This window comes from Arvicola amphibius, chromosome 6 (genome assembly GCF_903992535.2).
Source record: "Arvicola amphibius chromosome 6, mArvAmp1.2, whole genome shotgun sequence".
Taxonomy (NCBI): Eukaryota; Metazoa; Chordata; class Mammalia; order Rodentia; family Cricetidae; genus Arvicola; species Arvicola amphibius.
In genome coordinates this window covers 31,109,646-31,129,597 of record NC_052052.2, presented here as the reverse complement: position 1 = coordinate 31,129,597, position 19,952 = coordinate 31,109,646, and the positions used below count along the sequence as shown (strand labels likewise).

At 41.3% G+C, this 19,952-nt stretch overlaps 1 protein-coding gene across 3 annotated transcripts in view; it reads left to right on the top strand.

The window, feature by feature from the left end:
• Window positions 1-7,015: 7,015 nt before the first annotated feature.
• Window positions 7,016-19,952, top strand: part of Foxj3 (forkhead box J3) — an 85,691-nt gene continuing 72,754 nt past the window's right edge. For 2 of the 3 annotated variants that reach the window (XM_038332898.2, XM_038332896.2), the window contains exon 1: window positions 7,016-7,034. In XM_038332898.2, coding sequence (XP_038188826.1) covers window positions 7,022-7,034 — 13 coding nt within the window. In that variant the 5' untranslated portion in view covers window positions 7,016-7,021. Of the gene's footprint in view, window positions 7,035-7,497; window positions 7,648-19,952 lie in introns of those variants that run through there. The other variant, XM_038332897.2, reaches the window with a different exon arrangement.

The window sequence follows — 19,952 nt, the reverse complement described above, 5'->3', positions numbered from 1 at the left end:
ATATTAAGCAAGGAACGTATGCTAAATGTTTTAATAAATATTCTATCGTAAGGAATCTAAGTCTTATATTGGAAATGGTTTGGCTAGATAATAAGAGGATGGTAACAATGACTATCTAATCTTCAATCCTATGGAAGGCCTGAGAAGGGAGATAATATTACTTGAGCAGGAAAGAAGTACAATCAAGCAGCTTCCAAAGCGAGCAATATATGATGGAAACAATTAGCTACCTGAGCAATCACCTAAAGTCTCATTTGCAACATTGAAGCAACCAACTTTGGCTAAGGCGGAGCATAACTGATAGACTATTTTCAGAGGCAGGAAAATTTTCAGAACTGTCTTACCCTGTCTTGGCAAGATTTGACAGTCTTTTTCCTTGTGTCCTTATCCATTTCTGAATACCATGTACTTTGTTAGTGGTTGAGGTATGGGCAGTTCCTTGCCCAAAGGCCAATTGTGCCAAGAAGAAAACAAACTCCGAGTGGAGTGTCTTCAGTGCTCAACATTCTCTCAGGAGTAGATTAGTGCTGTCAGGAGCAATCATGTCTCATGTAAACAGAACCCTAAATTATTTAAGATATCTTGAGCTGCAAATCTTGACATTTTTTTGCTATCCAGGTTCCATTCATTGTTCTACAGATCCTTGAAGTGGTTGAAGATTACCTATTTAGACAGAATACAATCTCTATGTATCTAAAGAACCTAATTGATCTGACTGTACAAGAAACATGAACAACTACTGACCTATAATATTTAATACCTGTATAACTTAAAGACTAAAACTTTTTGTCAGAATATTAAATAATCTGTAAACAAATGTATAACAAATGAGGACAATGACCTCAAAATGTAAACAACTATAAGTATCTTGATCAGAGGGTAGGAGTAATATATAATGCAATATGAAAATATATTCTAAAAGTTGTATCAATATACAAAATGTCTTAAACAGAGGTAGAAACATGCATATATACAATCTGACAGAATAACTTTGCATAGGTGTACAAATAATGTAAACAAAATAACAAATATAATTTGAACTTGTCTCAATATACAAAAACTATACCAACGTAAATTATCCATAAATAGCTCATAAGTATTCACTCTATTACTCACTATTATTATCCCCCTCTTTTTTAAAAAAAAAAACATAGTTTTCAACCCAACCCTCTATCTAGTACAAATAATAGTCAACAACCCCTAAGTGATGCCTCCAACCCTAATGACAAACTTTGGGATGGGGGTGTCATCCTCTAGAATTGCTTCCTACTGTGCTAGAGGACCTGGCAGACCCGTATGGGATTGGATGTATGCTATGTATATAGGACAAAGCCTATTCCTGGTTATGTCTTGCACCTGGATAAATAATAAAGTCAATTCCGTATCATCTGGTATAAATTCAACTATTTCAATATGCAAAACAACTCTTTCTGCATATTGTGAATCAATAATTATATTGACAGGTTCTTTAAAATCTCTTAGTACCATGAGAATAGCATATAATTCTGTCTTCTGGATAGTCCTCTGTGCAAACAGGAACAGAGTCTAGCAGCCGGAAGTGGGACCTGGAAGCAAGAGAGGGAACACATGCTTTACAGCTGCTTTTACAGTAGAAGAGACCACGCCCAAATGGGCTGGTATCTTTTTTTTTTTTTTTTTTTTTGATTTTTTGAGACAGGGTTTCCCTGTAGTTTCTAGAGCCTGTCCTGGACCTAGCTCTTGTAGACCAGGCTGGTCTCGAACTCACAGAGATCCGCCTGCCTCTGCCTCCCGAGTGCTGGGATTAAAGGCGTGCGCCACCACTGCCCGGCTTGGGCTGGTATCTTAAAGGCTATTGGCTGAAGGAGTGGAATGTGCTCCCATAGAATCTCCCACACTGGAGCTTCTTGAAGGTTCCTATTTAGTACATAAGGCACACAACCAGACATTAATGTCATGCCTTGAAGCTAATAATTTAATTTCCAAATTTGCACCTAGAGGATTAAGATATCTTGAGCTGCAAATCTTGACTTTTTTTTTCTTTTTTTGCTATCCAGGTTCCATTCATTGTAACAGTCCCTAAAATATCACTAACTGGTACAAAGGAGCTTGTCCTTGCAGCCACTGAACATTCATTGGCTCACTCTTTGAAGCATCATTTCATCTATGCAATTGCCTACACCGAATGTAACCACTCAGTCTACATATTTGCTCATGTTGGTTCAGCTGTCGTGGTGCCTTTGTGTTTCCCATTGTTTTTAACTAGCTTGGTCGATTCTGAGAGTGGGATTAAGCCAAGATTTGAGGCAGGTTACAAGGAACAGAGGATCCCCCCCCCCCCGACTGTGTAATATACTAGAGCAAATTTGTAGTCAGATAAGCAAATAAATTATTTTGGCCTCTTACTGGTGATGGTGGACTTGAGTCTAGGCTGGATCTTTCTACACAAAATGCTTGGCTCATATAAGTTTGGGAAAACTACCTTTTGTTTTACCTGTACAGTCAGAAGCTAAAGTCAAGGTATCGGAGGGAAGAACTCAGTTTAAGGGTAGTTTACATAGAGCAAAGTAGTCTAGCTCCAGGAGTTAGTTATCGCCATCAGCCTTGAGGATTTAATGAGCATTTAAAAGGCTCTTTTTTGCGGCTTGGTTCTTCTTGTATCCACCCATCCTTTTCCAGTTTGCACAAGTTGTTTTGTTTTCTCTCCCCACTTCAGTTTTACTCTATTCCCGAGGCAGCTGCTGTCTCTAGACAGAAAACTTCTGCTCACTTATTGACTTAGCCCCACCCTTTATCTTTTAAGGGGGAGGCTTTGTCTCCTCAGGTCTACAGCTTCCCACACCAAACTGAAGTTTGCCTTGCCTTTCCCCTGTTTCCATGGAGTAAATACAAGTCTCTGTTGGACTGCATTGAAATGAATTGTTTATCTGTTCGTGTTTGAATCCTTGATATTTAGTACAATGCCTGTAATGAGTAGGCACTTGATAAATGATTGTTGACTGCTCTTTAAGTATGCATAGTGACTAATACTCAAGTGTTGTGATTAAGTAGCTGTAAGCAGTGTTAAGAGCTTCCAGTGGCCTATGTGTAGCTTTTTATTTTTTTTTGCATCTAATACATGAAATTATGTATTATAGAAAGATACCCGGGGAATCTGGAAGGCCCTGCCTCACATTTCTCTCTTCTCCCTCTTGCAAATCTTGGCTTATTTTAAATTCATTTTTCATTTTCCTATTTTCTTTTGTAACAAATACAGAGAAAAGGATCAGAAGGAATCTTATTTATTTAGTGTGGTTGTGGAGTCACACACTTATCAAACAAACATCCTGCCATTGAAGTACTCCCTATGATCTTTGGTTTGTAAATTTCCAGAGAATTTACAATCTACATGAAGCTGGGTAAAGACTGCAAACAATAAAGAACAACAACAGCTTCATCTCTCTGCTTTGCACAATCTCTCTTAAGTATCAGTCCCCAGATTTACCATCTCCTTTTTGAGGGCTGGCCTGTTCCAACCTTCCCTTCCCTCCCAACCTACCTGCACCTCCTTGGAGAGCAAACCGCTCTTTTCCTATGCTGACTCTCACCCGTGTATATTGTGAACAGCTCGACTCTGACTTGATGAAAGCCTGTTCACAAGCTCTTTGGCTAGGTCTCTGTGATTAGTTTCTAGTTTGTAGATGCAGGAACAGCGGTGGAGGGAAACTAAATTTGATATAGGCTGTTGGTTGTTTTTTATTCTTTGTTCTAGCCCCACGTTGGGCACCAAAATGTAGTTGGTTGTTATTTACTCTTTGGTTCTTTTGGGGCACCTGCCACCCAGCTCCCACATAAATCACACACGGATGGAGGCTTACTATTATTTATATTGGCTCCCTCTTAGCTTGGATAATTTCTTGCCAGCTTTTCTTAAATTATCCCATCTACCTTTTGCTTCTGGGTGTTTTCCTTTTCTTACATTTGTAAATCTTAAATTTCACTCTTACTGTGTGGCTGGCTAGGTGGCTGGCCCCGATGTCCTCCTCTCCTTGTTCTCTCTTGCTCCTTTTTTCCCCTCCTCATTTCTCCTTCTAGTTATACTCTCTGCCTACCAGTCCTGCCTATCCTTTCTCCTGCCTTGCTATTGACTGTTCAGCTCTTTATTAGACCATCAGGTATTATAGACAGGTAAAGAAACACAGCTTCACAGAGTTCAACAAATGCGGTGTAAACAAAAGCAACACATCTTTACATCTTTAAACAAATGTTCAGAGCATAAACAAATGGAAACACACATTAAAATAATATTCTACATCAAGAGGTAATGCAGGAAGTTAACGAATACTAGATTTGTGCCTAGGTCTGCCCTTCCAACATCTTAAACATTTCTTTCTTGCAAGGTCCCAGAACCTTTCTTGTTGCTATAGGCATTGTGTGTGTACGTCTCCGCATATTAAAAAAACTAAATTAATTTTACTGTGTATGTTTAAGGTGTACAATACAATGTTATGGGATGGAAATCCATGGTTAATAGGTTATTAAAGAAAAGCAAATAGATACATCTGTCCTCTTACCATTATTAATCTTTTATTTCTGTGGCCAGACCAGTTATATTTTACTCACATAGCAGGAATCTCATATAAAGCACAATTTTATTAGTTCTCCACCTTTTGAATCTCTATGGCTTCTGGTTCTGTTCCTCAAAAGTAGTGGCTCACCACCCATCCTAGCAGGGATGCAAATCTGTTCTTTCCCCAAGTTCCATGCCCGCTGTAAAACAGAATGAGCATTTCCAGGCAGTATCTCAGAATTGCAAACCAATGAGACATGTCCTACCCATGACTTGTAAAAGGAGGTAGTGAGTGGGTTTGGAGCCAAGTATGCGAGTGTCTTGTACATTTTAACTCCGTCTTCTGGCTGACTCTCAAGTGTCTTAGGGAGATTCCTGACTGTGGTCTTTTATAGTCCTGATCTCAGCTTCAGGTTAAACCCTGGTGACTCCTGACTTCAGTTTCTCCTCTGATAAGCGGAAACAGCTGTATTTATCTCTCTAAATATGTGACTCAGGCTGTTCTTTAGTACATTTTGTCTATAGCTTAGGTGGAGGAAGGTAGTCTTTTGAGACCTGAAAAGCTGGGAAGGCTAGTGTTAATTATGTTCAATTGACGATCCACCCAATAGAGCAGCAAACCAGAAGATCTAATTCTCTTGATGAACTGAAGCTCTGGAATGGTCTACTCTTTCTCAGAATGCTGGGAAAGGGGGTGGGGAAGCATCCTCTTTGGGGCTGTATTTTCCTTATCGTTATGGTATTATGTAATCAGTCTACTTATTTCCCATTAGTCTGAGTTCTTTGTAGCCGAGACAGGGTCCATGTGGCCCAGGATGGCATCATGCTTGTGACCCTCCCCCATATCCTACCCAGTGCTGAAGTTATACATAAATGCACCTATGTATTTTTAAATTATTTATTGTGGTGTGTGTGGGAGTATGTGTGCATGGGTACTTGCCACAGCACATGTGGGGAGGTCAGAGGACAACCATGTGGAGTTGGTTCTTTTACTTTTCTGTGGGTTCCAGGGCTTCAACTCCCATCACCAGGCTTTTAAGGCAAGCAATAGCCTTTACCTGTTGAGCCATCTTACTAGCCCCTAGACTGAATTCTTAAAAGCATAGAGCCCGTATCTTATTTTCCTGCATGGTACTGTCCAAGTCTAGGTCATCTGTTGCAGAATATTACTTTAACCATGCAAAGATGTGTTACATTTGTCTATGCTGCGTTTAACTATGTAAAGATCTGTTGTTTCACTTTCCTGCCTAAGGTACCTGATAGTCTAATAAAAAGCTGAACAGCTAATAATTAGGCAGTAGTGGGATAGGTGGGCTTGGCGGGCAGAAAGAATAAGAAGGAGGAATCTAGGTTAGGAAGAAAAGAGGAGACACCTGGTGCCAGTCAGCCGTGAGGGAAGCAGGAAAAGTTGGACATACAGAAAGAAAGGTAAGAAGCTCCGAGGCAAAATGTACATGAAGAAAATCAGGTTATAAATAAGTTACAAGAGCTAGTGGGACAAGCGTTAAGGCTGAACATTCATAATTGATAATGTTTCAAGTGTCAAAATTTGGGAGCTAGTTGGTAGTTCAAAAGAAAGCCTGATACAACCATCACCTTGTCACTCGTGACGTCAAGTCTGACTTCCTACCCTGTCCTCTAAGCAGTGCGTTCACTTCTGCTTAAAGCTCCGTAGAGACTGCCTGCAAGATCCCCTCTGTTTCTCTTTCACTTCCCCTGGCCTCACCGCTAACACTCACAGGACTTTAACCACAACTATACTGAGTCTCTGACTCAAGCTGTCTTAGGAATGTGGCTCACGCAGGCAGCTCTTCAAAAGGGTTCTCCTCCATCTAATGTTCCACACAGCTGTCCTGACCTGCGTTTTCCCTACATTTTCAACATTTTCTGACATATTACATAGTTCTTTGTATTTTTATCCCCCCTCTCTTGTTCACCGATTCATCTTAAGCACTGAAGTAGTGCTGGGTACAGAGATGGGAAAGTCTTTGTTGGACAATGAGTGGATAAACCTTCAGAACACCAGTGGGAGTTATCAGGGAGAAAAGTGGATACTTTGAATTCCCATTGCTTGGCAGATGAAGAGTGTTCAATGTTTGATGATGGCATGGAGGGGATGGGCTTCACGCTGTCTTAGCTCGGCTGAGCTGTCGGGAACAATTTTCTCAGAACTTGGCCTTCTCATTCAACCAGACTCGCTGACATCCATCCAAACAATCGACTGTACGAACACTGAGCACCTGCTGTGAGTACACAATTGTTCTTGGTGCTGGAGAGCAGGACGTGACTTAACGACAGCAAGTAATAACCTCCCAAGATAATTATGTGTAAAATGACAGGGCAGATAGTCAATGCTAAGAGTTCAGAGGTAAGGCTGAGAAAGTCCAAAGTTTACCTATCTGAACAACCCTGCTAAATGCTCCACCTGTTGATAGCAAAGCCACGACCTGGCCAGCGAACTCGAGATGGGGAGGATGACGCGGCAGGGACAAGATGACATGCCTTGGTAGGGAGGGGCCTCGAACCCCGCTCTTGCTGTTCCGAACGACGCGTGTCCCCAAGCAAGGTCCAAAGTGCCCCGGTGGTGGCCGGGAAAATCTAAGCTGTGTGCTTGTCAGGGCCGCGCAGTGGCAGAGGTTGGAAGGAGGGGAGGTCACGAGGTGCATTCCTCAGACGCTGGAATCTCGGGAGAGGGCCCGGGGCCGCCCCGGCCGCCCTTAAGCCTGCGGCGCGAGCACGGCAAAGCGTTCCGCACCGACCATCGCCGGTTCTCGCCGGCCACGAGCAGGCAGAGCCGCGGGAGCCCAGGGCACTACTTGTCCCCGCGGAGGAATCCCTCGTACATCGCGGAGGCCGCGACGGGGCGGGCCGTGGCGCGGAGGACGCCGGGCCGGCTGCGCTGCGACGTCGCGGGAGGCGGAGGTGGGAGGGAGCGGGTTGGGAAGTAGTTCCGGGTGCGCGGCCCCGGATGTTGGCTGCTCCCGCCGCCGCCGCCGCTCTCGGCGCCGCTCCGGGCCTGGGCCGCTCTCTAAGGGCGCCGTTGGGACCTTTCGCGGGGAACGGAGACGCACGCAGCGGCCGGGGGCTCGGCCGGGCCGTTCCGGCCTGCGTAGCCTGAGGTGAGCATGCGTCGCCAGGGTCTCGTCCGGGCTGGGGCGGCGGGCGGGGAGGCGGGGCTGGGGCATCTCCTGGGACGCGGGCGGGGGCTGCCCTGGGCGAGCGGCGCTCGCTCCCCTTCGCGCACGCTCCCCGTGGCCCGCGGTGGGCGCCGGGCCGGGTCGGGCCGGGCGGGAGGCGGCCTTCCCTCGCCCGCGGCGCAGCTCCTCAGCTGCCGCTGCCCCTCAGCCCGACGCCGCTTGCGCCTGCCCCTCCCCCAGGTGGGCCCGCGCCGCGGATGCCGGGGCGGCAGAGGACCGCGACAGTCGCGCCCTCGTCGCTCGGTGACCGGCGCCTAGCCCGAGCTCGTCCCTTTCCTGGCGCGATGCGCCGTCCTCCCTTCACGCTCCGGGCGTTTTTCTGCCGAGACCGCGGCCACTGCCCCGCGGGTCGGGGGTGCCCTGCGGGGGTGAGGAGCCCGGGGCGAGGGTCCCGCCTTCTCGCCCATCCCGTCGTCGCGTCCTTCTGTGGCATTGGGGCAAAGGCAGCCTTCGCCTGCGGACGTGTTGCTGCTGTCCTGCGTGTGTTGCATCCTGCCCACGTGGTAGTGTCCCGTCCCTCCCACCCCCTCCATTTTTGCAGTTGGTCAAGAGGGAGTTAGCGGGATGGTTCCCCCCCCCCTTTACACCCCACCCCATCCCCGTGATTTGTGATTTCTTCCCGGCAGCGTGGAAGGTGTTAAGGTCAGTTTGTTTTGCTGAGCATGACTGTTGTTTGATGGAAGAATTAAGAGTTGTACTCTTACGAAATTGCGACCAGTAGGGGACATACCAGACCTTAGTTCATTGACATCTTTTCAACCCCAGTAGCGCCTGTTCTGTTCACTACCGCTTAATCCCCCAGAGAGCAAGCACTTGCTACTGATGTGTTGGTGTGCACGGTTTTCCTTTCTCCGTTCTTCTCTCAGTGCCTCTGTGTCCTAATGTTTCCGTCTGTGGTTGTTGCTAGCATCCTGAAGGAGTCGTGTAAGGGAGCTGGAGATTGGTGGGCCTCAGTTCACCTTTCACTGTCTTTAATTTCTCCTTGTGTTATGTTCCTCAGTGGGAAAGCAGGTAATGTTCTCTTGGGAGTTAGTTACATACATAGCTTTCCTTTGGCTGACAGACTAGGCAGTTCCACTCGACTGTCCTGGAAGTTCTTTTATTCCACTTTTCTGAAATGCACTAGGTACTGTTGGGCTCCGTTTTTCAACACTGGCTTTGAAACACGTGTTGTTTTTGTTTTGCTTTGTTTTACTTTCCCTTTAATATCTCTTCCAGGTTAAGGTTTCCATCTTGGCTGTGTTTTGCTCCTTGGAGACCACAGATTGCTCTTTCCAGTAGCGTGACAGATGCATGCATTTATGGAGAAAACGATAACTGCTCCCCTACCCCCTCTTTTTTTTTTTCTTCAGGCCAGTGTTCCCTGGTCTTTATGTTAGGAAGGGTTGTAGATGTGATTGACTCTGAGTTTTTAGATGAACTTGGAGGTTGCTCTTTCCTGTTTGGTTTTGATTGGAATTGAGGTGACTCTTGTTCTGTGCTTGTTTTGTGCTGCTGGGGAATTTGTCATGCCTTTATTAGATGTTTTGTGGACGAGGTCAAGAATGTTTATTTTGGCCTTCAGTTTATTAGTTTTGGGTAAAATAAAACTTAACTGTTTTGAATTCACTCTTAACTTGTGAAAATTTCCAGTATTCTCTTGTTTTTCACATTCCTTTTTTTGTTTTTTTATTTATTTTAAACCCAGGCTGGCTTCTAGCTCAGTATAAAATGAGGGCTGGCCTTGAACTCTTGATCATGCCTTCATCTCCCAAGTACTGAAATTACAGGCCTGTGTCACTACTATAAGTGGCTACGTTGTAGTCTCTCCCTTGCCCCCCAGATAGGGTTATAGCTTTGGAGCCTATCCTGGGAACTAGCTCTTGTAGCCCAGGCTGGCCTGGAACTCACAGATACCCTCCTGCCGCCTCCCGATTGCTGGTATTAAAGGCATTAAAGGCGTGTGCCACCACTGCCTGGCTACATTGTAGTCTTAAAATTTATTTTTGATACTTCCTTTTCCCTTTTTATCTGATACAAGTGTCAGCATATTCTTTCTTTTCCTTCTATGTTGAATAAAAGTATTTAAATAAAGATTCTGCTTTCATTATGCTAAATATGGGTGGGGCTGTGAAAAATAGAATGTTGTTCTAATATATTCTGAGGTGTATTTTTTAATAGTAAGGTAGTCAGTGTTTGTATACTTGTGCAAAGCACCATGCTGTGAAGTAAATAAAGAGACACAAGTATTAAAATGGTGTCTGAAAACTTCAACTTCTGTTGAAAAAAGAGTAGACGTCTCTACTTTTGGAGAAGCAGCCTTATACATCGCATCATTCCTATGTAATAAACAGCCTTTACTTTTGAACCAAGTAAGTGGTATGATAAAGGAATTTCCAGTGGGGAAGAGACTGTTCAAGAGATTAAAGGGACTTGTAAAGGCGGAAAAGTGGCTGGTTGGTTACATGAGATACTGAGTAGCTTGGTTGTCACAGAGCATTGTATTGGTGAATAAATATTCATACTCATACGTTTGCCTAGGGTACATTGATTGAGGACATCAAGGATAGAGGATTTGGTTTTGTAGGGTGCAATAGTGCTTTCTCAAGACAGTGAAACAATCAATGTATATTGTATCCAAGGAAGGTTTCAGTGTCTGCGAGTGCAGGAAGTAGGGAAACTGACTAGAATGTCCTTGGACAGTTTTAGGATTAAGATGATGGTCTGATACAAGAAACGGTTGTGAAAATAAATGACATTTATTGAATGCTTACAGTATTCCTGAAATTATTATAAGCTCTTTACATATATTTAATTCATGAAGTCTTCATCTTAAGTTTTGTAACCATTAATCATCATTTATGGTAGGTAGTCAGGTGAGATGTAGATTTGTAGTGATGGGGCCTGTAAGTGGTAGTAAAGCACTTCGAGTAGATGTTTGTCAGGAGGACTGTGGTACAGGGGGAGAACCCTGAGGAATTTGAGGTTTTACAGTAGTCTAATAGGAAAATGAAACATTCTGAGAAGAACCAGGAAGCAGTTTCTGCAACAGAAGCCAAGAATAGGAAGATTTTCTACAAGGTAGAATTGTTGACAATATTTAATTCAGTTTTAAAATTCATGGACAGCGGATTTAATGCAAAGTTGATTGAACTAGACCAGAAGGAATTTTTTTTTTTTTTTTTTTTTTTTGGTTTTTCGAGACAGGGTTTCTCTGTAGCTTTGGAGCCTGTCCTGGAACTAGCTCTTGTAGACCAGGCTGGTCTCGAACTCACAGAGATCCGCCTGCCTCTGCCTCCCGAGTGCTGGGATTAAAGGTGTGTGCCACCACCGCCCGGTAAGAAGGAATTTTTAAAGGAAGGTAACAGATTGATAAATTGTTTTCACGTGATCTGTAGAGATTTTTATGCTGCTATGGTAATATTTTAGTATTTTCTCCTAATGTTTCCTCTGGGATTATTATTGATCATATCAGAGTCACTCAATTGTCAAAAGATGAGTTTGTCCTCAGAAAAGAAACTATGTGTTCTAAACTGGGCGGTGCTGCACACCTTTAATCTCAGCACTTGGGAGGCAGGGACAGGAGGATCTCTGAGTTGGAGGCCAGCCTGGTCTACAGAGTGAAATCCAGGACAACTAGGGCTACATAGAGGAAACCTTTCTGGAAAACAAAACAAAAAAACAAAAAAAGAAATTCTCTGTGTAGTTCTGATTGTTCTGGAACCTTTCATGTAGACCAGGCTGACTTCAAACCCAGAGATCCTCTTGCCTCTGCCTCCCGAGTTGGGGGATTAAAGGCTTTCACCACCATGCCCCAAAGGATCACACTGTTTGACATTGACAGTCTTTATTTTATTTGTTCATTTATCTCTCTATTTTGAGACAGGGTCTCTCTCTCTCTCTCTCTCTCTCTCTCTCTCTCTCTCTCTCTCTCTCTCCATCCATCCATCCATTTTGAGACAGGGTTTCTCAGTAGCTAGGAGTCTTGGAACTTAGTAGACCAGAACTGGCCTTGAATTCACAGAGCTCCGCCTCCCGAGTGCTGAGATTAAAGGCCTGTGCCACCACCACCCAGCAACTTTGACAGTCTTTTGTGTCTGACTCTTTTCTTGTTTTAAGGGTTGTTGATGTAGTATGTTGGTGTTTCAGTCACTTTTATTGCCAGATATTATACAGTACTATATTTTTATCCATTCTTAACTCATTTAAACCCTTCGTTGTTATGTAATCTTCACTCTACCAACTAACTCTTCTTATGGCTTAATTTTTAGTTTATAAACTCTACTGTGCTCTACCAGGCATTAGGAGTCTAAAGGGGAGTAAGCCATAGTTGGTCCTTGAACAAGTGTAGAGCTTTCATTGTGTGTGTGTGTGTGTGTGTGTGTGTGTGTATCTATATCTATATCTTACTTGATCACGCAGCAAACCTGCAGTGTAGGACAAACATATTTTGGATGAACTGTCTTGACTTAGGTGACCTGTGCAGGATTGCACTTGAAGTGCTGGAGCAGATGTATTTCATCTTGGTTAATTTTTTTTCTTTTGCTATTTCTACTATTCTTTGCTACTTAAAGGATCTCCGTGTAAATTTCTGAAGAGTCAAGGGGACTTGAAAATCCATATCACTTGGGGAAATCACTTCATTTTTTTGGTGTCTCTCCCCCACCCCCCTTTGCCAAAAAAAAAGTTCTTGAACATGAAGCTATTTTCTGTCTCTTTCTCTTTGGTGTTGGGATATGGTATAGGTATGAGCCACCACATCCAACCTGGGAGTTAGTGAATTTTCATGATGACTCAAAAAGTGAAGACTAGGCAGAACTTTGTTGCTTGTTTGCTCTGTTTAGATGAGTGATTTTATACTTGTCCTTCCTCTTGGCCTTTAATGGTGTTTAATGTGATGATAATAGGTGATGTTAGTAATAACTGAACTAATGTTTGAGAAGTGTTCAGGATACATTCACTATATGATCCCCATAATCCCTAAGGAATGGGTTTTATCAGATTTTTACAGGTGGGGAAATGGACACTGAAAAGAGAAATAACTCGCCTAAGGATACAGAGCGAGGAATGGAAAGAACCAGGTTTTAAGCTTCACAGTCTAATTTCAGAATTTAGAATAATCACTATACTGTTTTGCTTACTGATTATGAATTACTAAAAGGTAACATTTCAAGGAAGAGCATGGCCAGAATATGAAGATTGGATTTTGAATGTAGTTGGAGAAGCAGTGAAAGTGACTTGACATTGCATGAACATTTCTTTTAATGTGGAGCTAAAATAAGATAGATACTTAGACATCAGTGTGTTTTGTTTGTCCTAACAGCTTCTCAGCTAAAAACTACATACTTTCGAAAAAAACCAAAAAACAAAAACAAAACTACATACTTTCATTGCTCTTCACTGTTGGTGTTTTCTGACCTTATGCTATTCAGAAATTTCGAGTTGAGGGCCAAAACTTACTTGCCCCTCTGTCAACAGCCTTCTCTTAATGCAGATTTTGTTTCCATTTTAGCCCAAAAGTAGGCACTCTGCTTCTTTCTCTTCAAAACTCAGGAAAACGTTCACAGTAGGATTTTATAATAACTTTCAACATTTTTGACCACCTTAATTGGCATAACTCTATTTCATTGTACAAAAAAGAACCAAAGTACAGGGAGATTGACTTATACTGAAATTGGGAAAGGTATCCGTTGCACAGGATTTTTGATTTAATAGAATTCGTTATAACCAGATCAGCAAAACATTATTACTGTGGGCCATCTGTTGGGATATGGAAATAGCTTTGTTGCAAGGAACCAGATGTTGTACTTATATTTATAACAATGGCACTCACTCTACTTATTTTAAGTAACCTTTTGCTAATAGGTACCTTTGTCTGCTACACTATTTGATATATGAGAATTTGATGTTTTTCAAACTGATAAATATTCTTGTGCAGTCAGGTCAAAACAAATGACTTGTGCCAAACTTTAATACTATAATAAGAACTTTTACTCTGATACCTTTTGTAGACCCAGTTTCTAATACTTTCTAGGCTACTTCAGTTGTTTAAAAAATTTTACCATAATGCTAACATTTTATTTTGGTATGATTGGATCTGTATTAACACCACACTGTCTTTATTTTCCCTCTTAAGTGAGTGAAGTACTCTATGACAGATTCATACTTATGAAGTGTAGTAAGAGGAACCGTTAGAAGATAGTCTTAGCTGTCAAACAACTCAGAGATTAGGATTGCTTGCTGTGCAGTTGTAAGTACTGGAATTGGACTCCAGTACCCATGTAACAAGCCTAATATCCTGCAAATGCCTTTACTCCCAACTCCAGGGGATTCAACACCCTCTTCTGGCATCTGTTCCAGCTTGAGTCATGAACTTGTTTTCATACACACAGGCACATACATGAATAACATTTTTTAAAAAAAGGCTGGTGAGGTAGCTTAGTTGGTAAAGGTACTTGTCAAGATTGATGACCTGAGTTTGGTCCCCAGAACCCACTCGGAAGGAGAGAACTGATTTCCACAAATAGTTCTCTGACCGTCATATAGGCACCATGGCATGCCTGTACCCTCCCCCGCATACATACTAATAGCGTATAGTCCAAGAGAATTGTTAGAGATAGCACAAACTGGCTGTGTTGTTTTTCATTATTTTCAAATCCTATGTAGAGAAGAGTTGAGCTCAATTGAAGAGTTGGCCATCATTCTTTGATGGCTGTGTCTAAAGGACGCTCTACTTAATTTAGTCAACTGACTTTCAGTCAAAATTTTCACCTGGAGTACAAAGTGAAGAGTTGTCAACTGAATTCCTAGTCAGCAAGAGCGCTGTTTAGTGGGCTATAATCACATTCAGATTAGTCTTCTGATTGATTTGAAGAGTTTAGTGTTAGTGTGTATGTATTAAAAACCCCAGAAATCAGAATCTACTTTTGTCTAATGTTGAGACCTGACCTGACCTTTTAAACCATCAATAGAGCTTAGTTTGTAATAGTTACTGTGAGATTGTTAGAGGAATGCAGTGGTAGGTAAGACTGCTGGCTTTCAGACGCAGTTTCACATTTTGATTGCTTACAGAGAATGAATTTGGGAGGAGGTTATAGTATGATAAAAATAGGTTATTGTACATTCTAGATTTTTGGGTGATTATTGAGTTAAAATAAAGTTTGAGTTGCTTGGCTTTAGAACATTTGGGAATGAGTTATAGTCACAGCAATTAACACACAGCAGTCAAAGGTAGGTTGATTCTTTGAAGGTGGGCATACTGTTGGGGTAGGAAGTAAGTGGTGTTTCTGGTGTTTTCCTTGGGTTGGTGAATCTGTAACACAGGTTAGACAGGTAAGATATGAAATAGACTGATGTTTTTATCTTATGTATAAATGAATAGCAAACACAATTAGAACTATTAATGCTTGTATGTCAGGGAATTTTATTTTATATTATTTAGAGCATGTGTGCTTTTGAAATATTTCACCTTTCATCTGGGTGATGATTGATGTTGGATTTTGGAGCCTTACAGGGTAACCATGAAGTCTTGACAAGAGTGTCAGTTACTGTTAGTAGAGCTGATATAGGAACCCATTTTCTGTATTCTCCTCTAGGCTTGTACTTTTCTCTCTCTGTCTCTGTCTCTGTCTCTGTCTCTCTGTCTGTCTCTCTCTCTCTCTCTCTCTCTCTCTCTCTCTCTCTCTTTCTTTCTTAGAAAACTAACAAAATTATAGTGGGGAGCAGACTTTAGATCTTTTGAAGTGGAAGTGGAAAGCCATGGAGGTCCCCATGGACCAATTCTTTAGGTAGAGCGTATCTTATGATATTGAAAAGCTTCATGAAAAATTAATGGGGACAGTTTTTTGTTAAATTAGGTCCATTTCTAGTCATTGGAAGCATTCTTGCTCAAGTCTGCACCTCTGCTGTCAGTATTCTATTCTGGAGGTGAGGTAGGGAAGAATCAGAATGGGAACTTAAGGATTGCTAAGTAGCAGTTACATTTCTCTCAAAATGGAAGTATATGCCAATACACTTTAGAGAAATTATACTTGTAAGATGGTCTAGTGCGGGTGTCTATATTACCGAGTGAGACCTATTATTGTCTGTTGCCTGGTAGGTAAGAAGACTAGTATACAAAGGAAGTTTTACTGAATAGAAACAGAACAACAAAAACCAGAATGGGAAAAAAGCATGACAGTGGCTAATTTAAATTTTTTTGTGAACCTTTCTATACAGTGAGCATGTTTCATTCAGAAAGTTTGATTTTTGTGGTTCAGATAACAAATTAGAAAACTGAGTTTTTTGAAGAGCAGTTTAAATACTTGATATTGTCCATCTATTGGCTAAAACATATAAATAAGTTGGTTTGATAAATTACTTGATTATAGTATTATGGATCAAGTTGTGAGTGTATTAGGTGATTTAAGGTTTCTTTGCATTAGGATTTTCTTATACCAATAAATTTATTTTTTTCCCTCAGAAACAAACTGAAAATCTCAGGTTTACATGCAGTAGTTATTATTTCTCAATTAAGTGACCTGAAGTGGAAGTCTAGTTTGCAATGAAAATTAGACCTAAGGATTTGCTTAATCTATTTCCATTCTCTGGCAGTTTTTTAATAAAAAAATCAAATTGTTAATGTTTATTTAAGGTACTGTTTTCAATCCAGGAACAGTGAATTAATTCATTTCTCTTATTTGATTGCTCATGTATTTGTCATCTGTTTATATCCAGAAAAGTAAAAAGTAGGGTCCCAGCCAGCAAAGGCCACAGTTGATTAGTTTGGGAGAGATGGCATAGAGCTGCCCTTCCTGTCAGTGGTACCTGTGAATGATTGCTTCTGATGACTCAGTTTTAACTAGAAAGGCAGTATCTAGCCTGTTTGAGGAACTTGATGCATTTAGGGTGAGGATAAATAGCTTTCAGAGGAGTTGATGGCCTCATGATTATTTATTTACAATAAAATGCTGAGAACCATTGATCCAAAGCAATGACCTTGAACCTGGGTGGTGACGTGACTCAGTGGGCAAATACTATTTGCTCCAAGTCTGACAACCTGAGTTTGATTCCTAGGATTCATCTGAGTTGGAAAGAAGGAGAGAACCAACTCCTGAAAGTTGCCTTCTGACCTCCAGGAGCACATACTCCATACCCATAAATGATGACTGTCAAAACAAATTCCCAAACCCAAGAATGCCCTCATCTAATGAGCATTTCTTCCCTGTTTTTGAGACAAGATCTTGGTATATAACCCAGACTAGCCTTGACCCACAGTCCTTCTGCTTCAGTATCCCAAATGCTTGAATTATGGTATGTGCTGCCAGGCTTGATCCTTTAAGGAACATTTGTTACTGAGATAGACGACCTAGGTTTTCTGATTTATGGAAGGTTAGCAGGTTTGTTTTGATACTAAGATTAAGAAATCTTACTCAGCCAGGCAGCGGTGGCGCACGCCTATAATTCTCGCAGTCGGGAAGCAGAGACTTTTGAGTTTGAGGTCATCTTGGTCTACAGAACTAGTTCCAGGAGAGCTAAGACTACATAGAGAAACCCTCTCTTGGCCCCTTCCCCTTCCCCTTCCAAAACAAAACAAAACAAAACAAAAAAAAGGAAGAAAGGTCTTACTTTAGTAGTGGCAGAATTTCAAGTAGTGCGATCCTGCTTTAAAAGCCAAACACTTCCCCCCGCAAAGATACTTATATTTACTCTTAAAGGATAGAGACTGTGTCTTTCTGTTTTTATCCTCTCTGCAGTTCTCTTAACCTAATGAAAGGGGCCATGTTCTGAGGAATGTTAGATGACTGTCACTGGGAACCATCGGAGTATGCTTGTGCAAACATTGATGGTTGTGATGTTACTGGTGATGTCATCTGGTGGGATCAGCACTAAATATGTGAGAAATGTTAGATGGCATCTGACTGTGCTTACTGCCAGAACATGTTGTATTCATCAAAGTAGTACAGAACAAGGCATTTTGTGTTTCATCTTTTTGGCCAGGCAGTAGTGGCACACGCCTTTAATCCCAGCACTGGGGAAGCAGAAACAGGTGGATCTCTGTGAGTTCAAGGCCAGCTTGGTCTAAAGAGCAAGTGCCAGGACAGGCTCCAAAGCTTCAGAGAAACCCTGTCTCAACACCCGCCCTCCCCTCCCCCGGGGAAAAAAAAGAATTTTGATATTGCTTTAAATAGTGTGTATCAAGTTACCTTTTAACTGGTATGATGAGATAAATTGTAGGTCCTAGAATATTAAATTAGTCATTCAGGCCAGTGAACTGTCCTATTAAAACACTTAAGGTATGGCCATTTAGCTTCTCTTCCCAAGCCTGTAGTCAGTGGTAGTTGAAATGTAGCTAATATGGCATGGTACACATCTGTAATCCTAGCACTCAGGAAGGGAGGCAGGAGATTTGCTAGAGATTTGAGGTCATTAACCTGTTGTGAGTTGAATGTCAGTAGGGGTGGGTGCCAGACTTAAGACTGTTCAAAAAGGACAAAAAAGGTAGCCTGTTTGTTTAATGTAGACTCTAACTGAAGGAAAATGTACTTCTAACCAATCATTTTTCCTCTGGAACAGTAGTGCCCATAATGTGCCTTCTTTCATAAGAGAACCGTTCAAGTATTTAAAAATTATTTTTCTCAACATATTTTGATGCTATGTATATAAGGCATTGTCAAATGGCAGTTACGAAGTAGTTCTGTTCCCACTGACAGGTGTGGATAATGAACTATGGATTTCCCAAAAAGTAAAAGTAATGGTTTTGTTTCTACTGATGAAGAAAGTGACTTAGAATAGGTAGTATTTGAAATGAGATGAGATATGGGCATTTTAGGCTGAGAGAATAACCAGAAATTTAAGAGATGAGGCATAAGGGAAGTGAGAGGGAAAGAAGTTTCCCAGACTGTGTACCAGGATATTCAATGTTCATTGTTGTTCTCCCAGTATTTGAAGTGTGGTGAATCATTGTGGGAAATCAATAAATTGTCACATTTGGAAAAACACTAGATGCCTTTTCGTGTACATTCACAAAGTAGTTAAGGTAATTGAAAAATTTGATGTTTTTTGAAGTGAAAAAAATGTACTGTTTTTCACACTCTTTTGAATACTCATTAACAGGTAGAAAGCCTCAGGAAAACAATTGCTGTCTGTATTAGAAGTGAGTTTCAAAGCTGGAAAATATTTTTATTCAAGCTTAATAGACCTAGTTTCTTAGTTTTTCAGTGATTCTATGCTTGACATGTTTTCCCTTTTTTTTTTTTTTTGGTTTTGTTTTGTTTTAAATGGAGACAGGGTTTTACTGCATTGCCTTAGCTGCCCTGAAATTTGGATTGTATACAAGGCTGACGTCAAATTCATAGATTCACCTCCCCCTTTCCTCTAGTGCTGGAATCAAAAGTGCGTGCCACAACAGACCATGGACTTTTGATTTCTAAACTTTTCACTTGCGTTATGAATCTTCCCCTGTGAGCATTCAACGTTGTAAGTGCTCTTAAGATTCCCTGCTCGAGACAGCATAGAAGTACTCCACTGTGAATTAAGAGAAAAGTTTATGAAGCTGTTAACCTCCTTGGTCTGGATACCAGCTTTCTAATGGAGCCTAAGACTGTTTACTTCTCTCTAGTAGCTGAGGCATTACCTTGGCACATATTCAGTTCCCATATTGATATACAAGAACTTCTTTGAGTAAATTCATAGAGAACTCTTCTTAGTGGAGCTATCAAATGAGCACCTGTTTTCTTCTGATTATGTATGTGCCATTTTCTCACAGGTAATATTCATTCTTTGCTTCCTGAAATTTAAGAAAAGAAAAATAACTGTATAAATGTTGGAGTTGAATAAATAATACCCAAAGACTTCAGACTATCTGCCCTATTGCATATATGTAGAAGTATATAAAATAAAATAAGCCCTCACTTACTGAGATTCAAATATTGAATTTTTTCTATATAATTCAAGTGTGTTTTCTTTTGTACCAATGTGTTCTTATTTTTATTTTCTTATTTCTAATGTATTATTTGAGACATGGTGTGTCTATATATGACTGTCCTGGAACTTGATATATAGACCAGGCTGACCTCAAATAAAGGAAACTCATTTGCCTCTGCTGGATTAAAGGCATGCGCAATTGTGCTACACTCATATATTATTATGTAGTTAGCAAAATTGATGGTATTTTATTTTTTTTCCTCGAGTGTATGTGGGGTGCCTGGGTGTACACAAGCATTCGTGTGTGTCCTCTTAAAATTTAAATTAACTGTATTTCATGGATA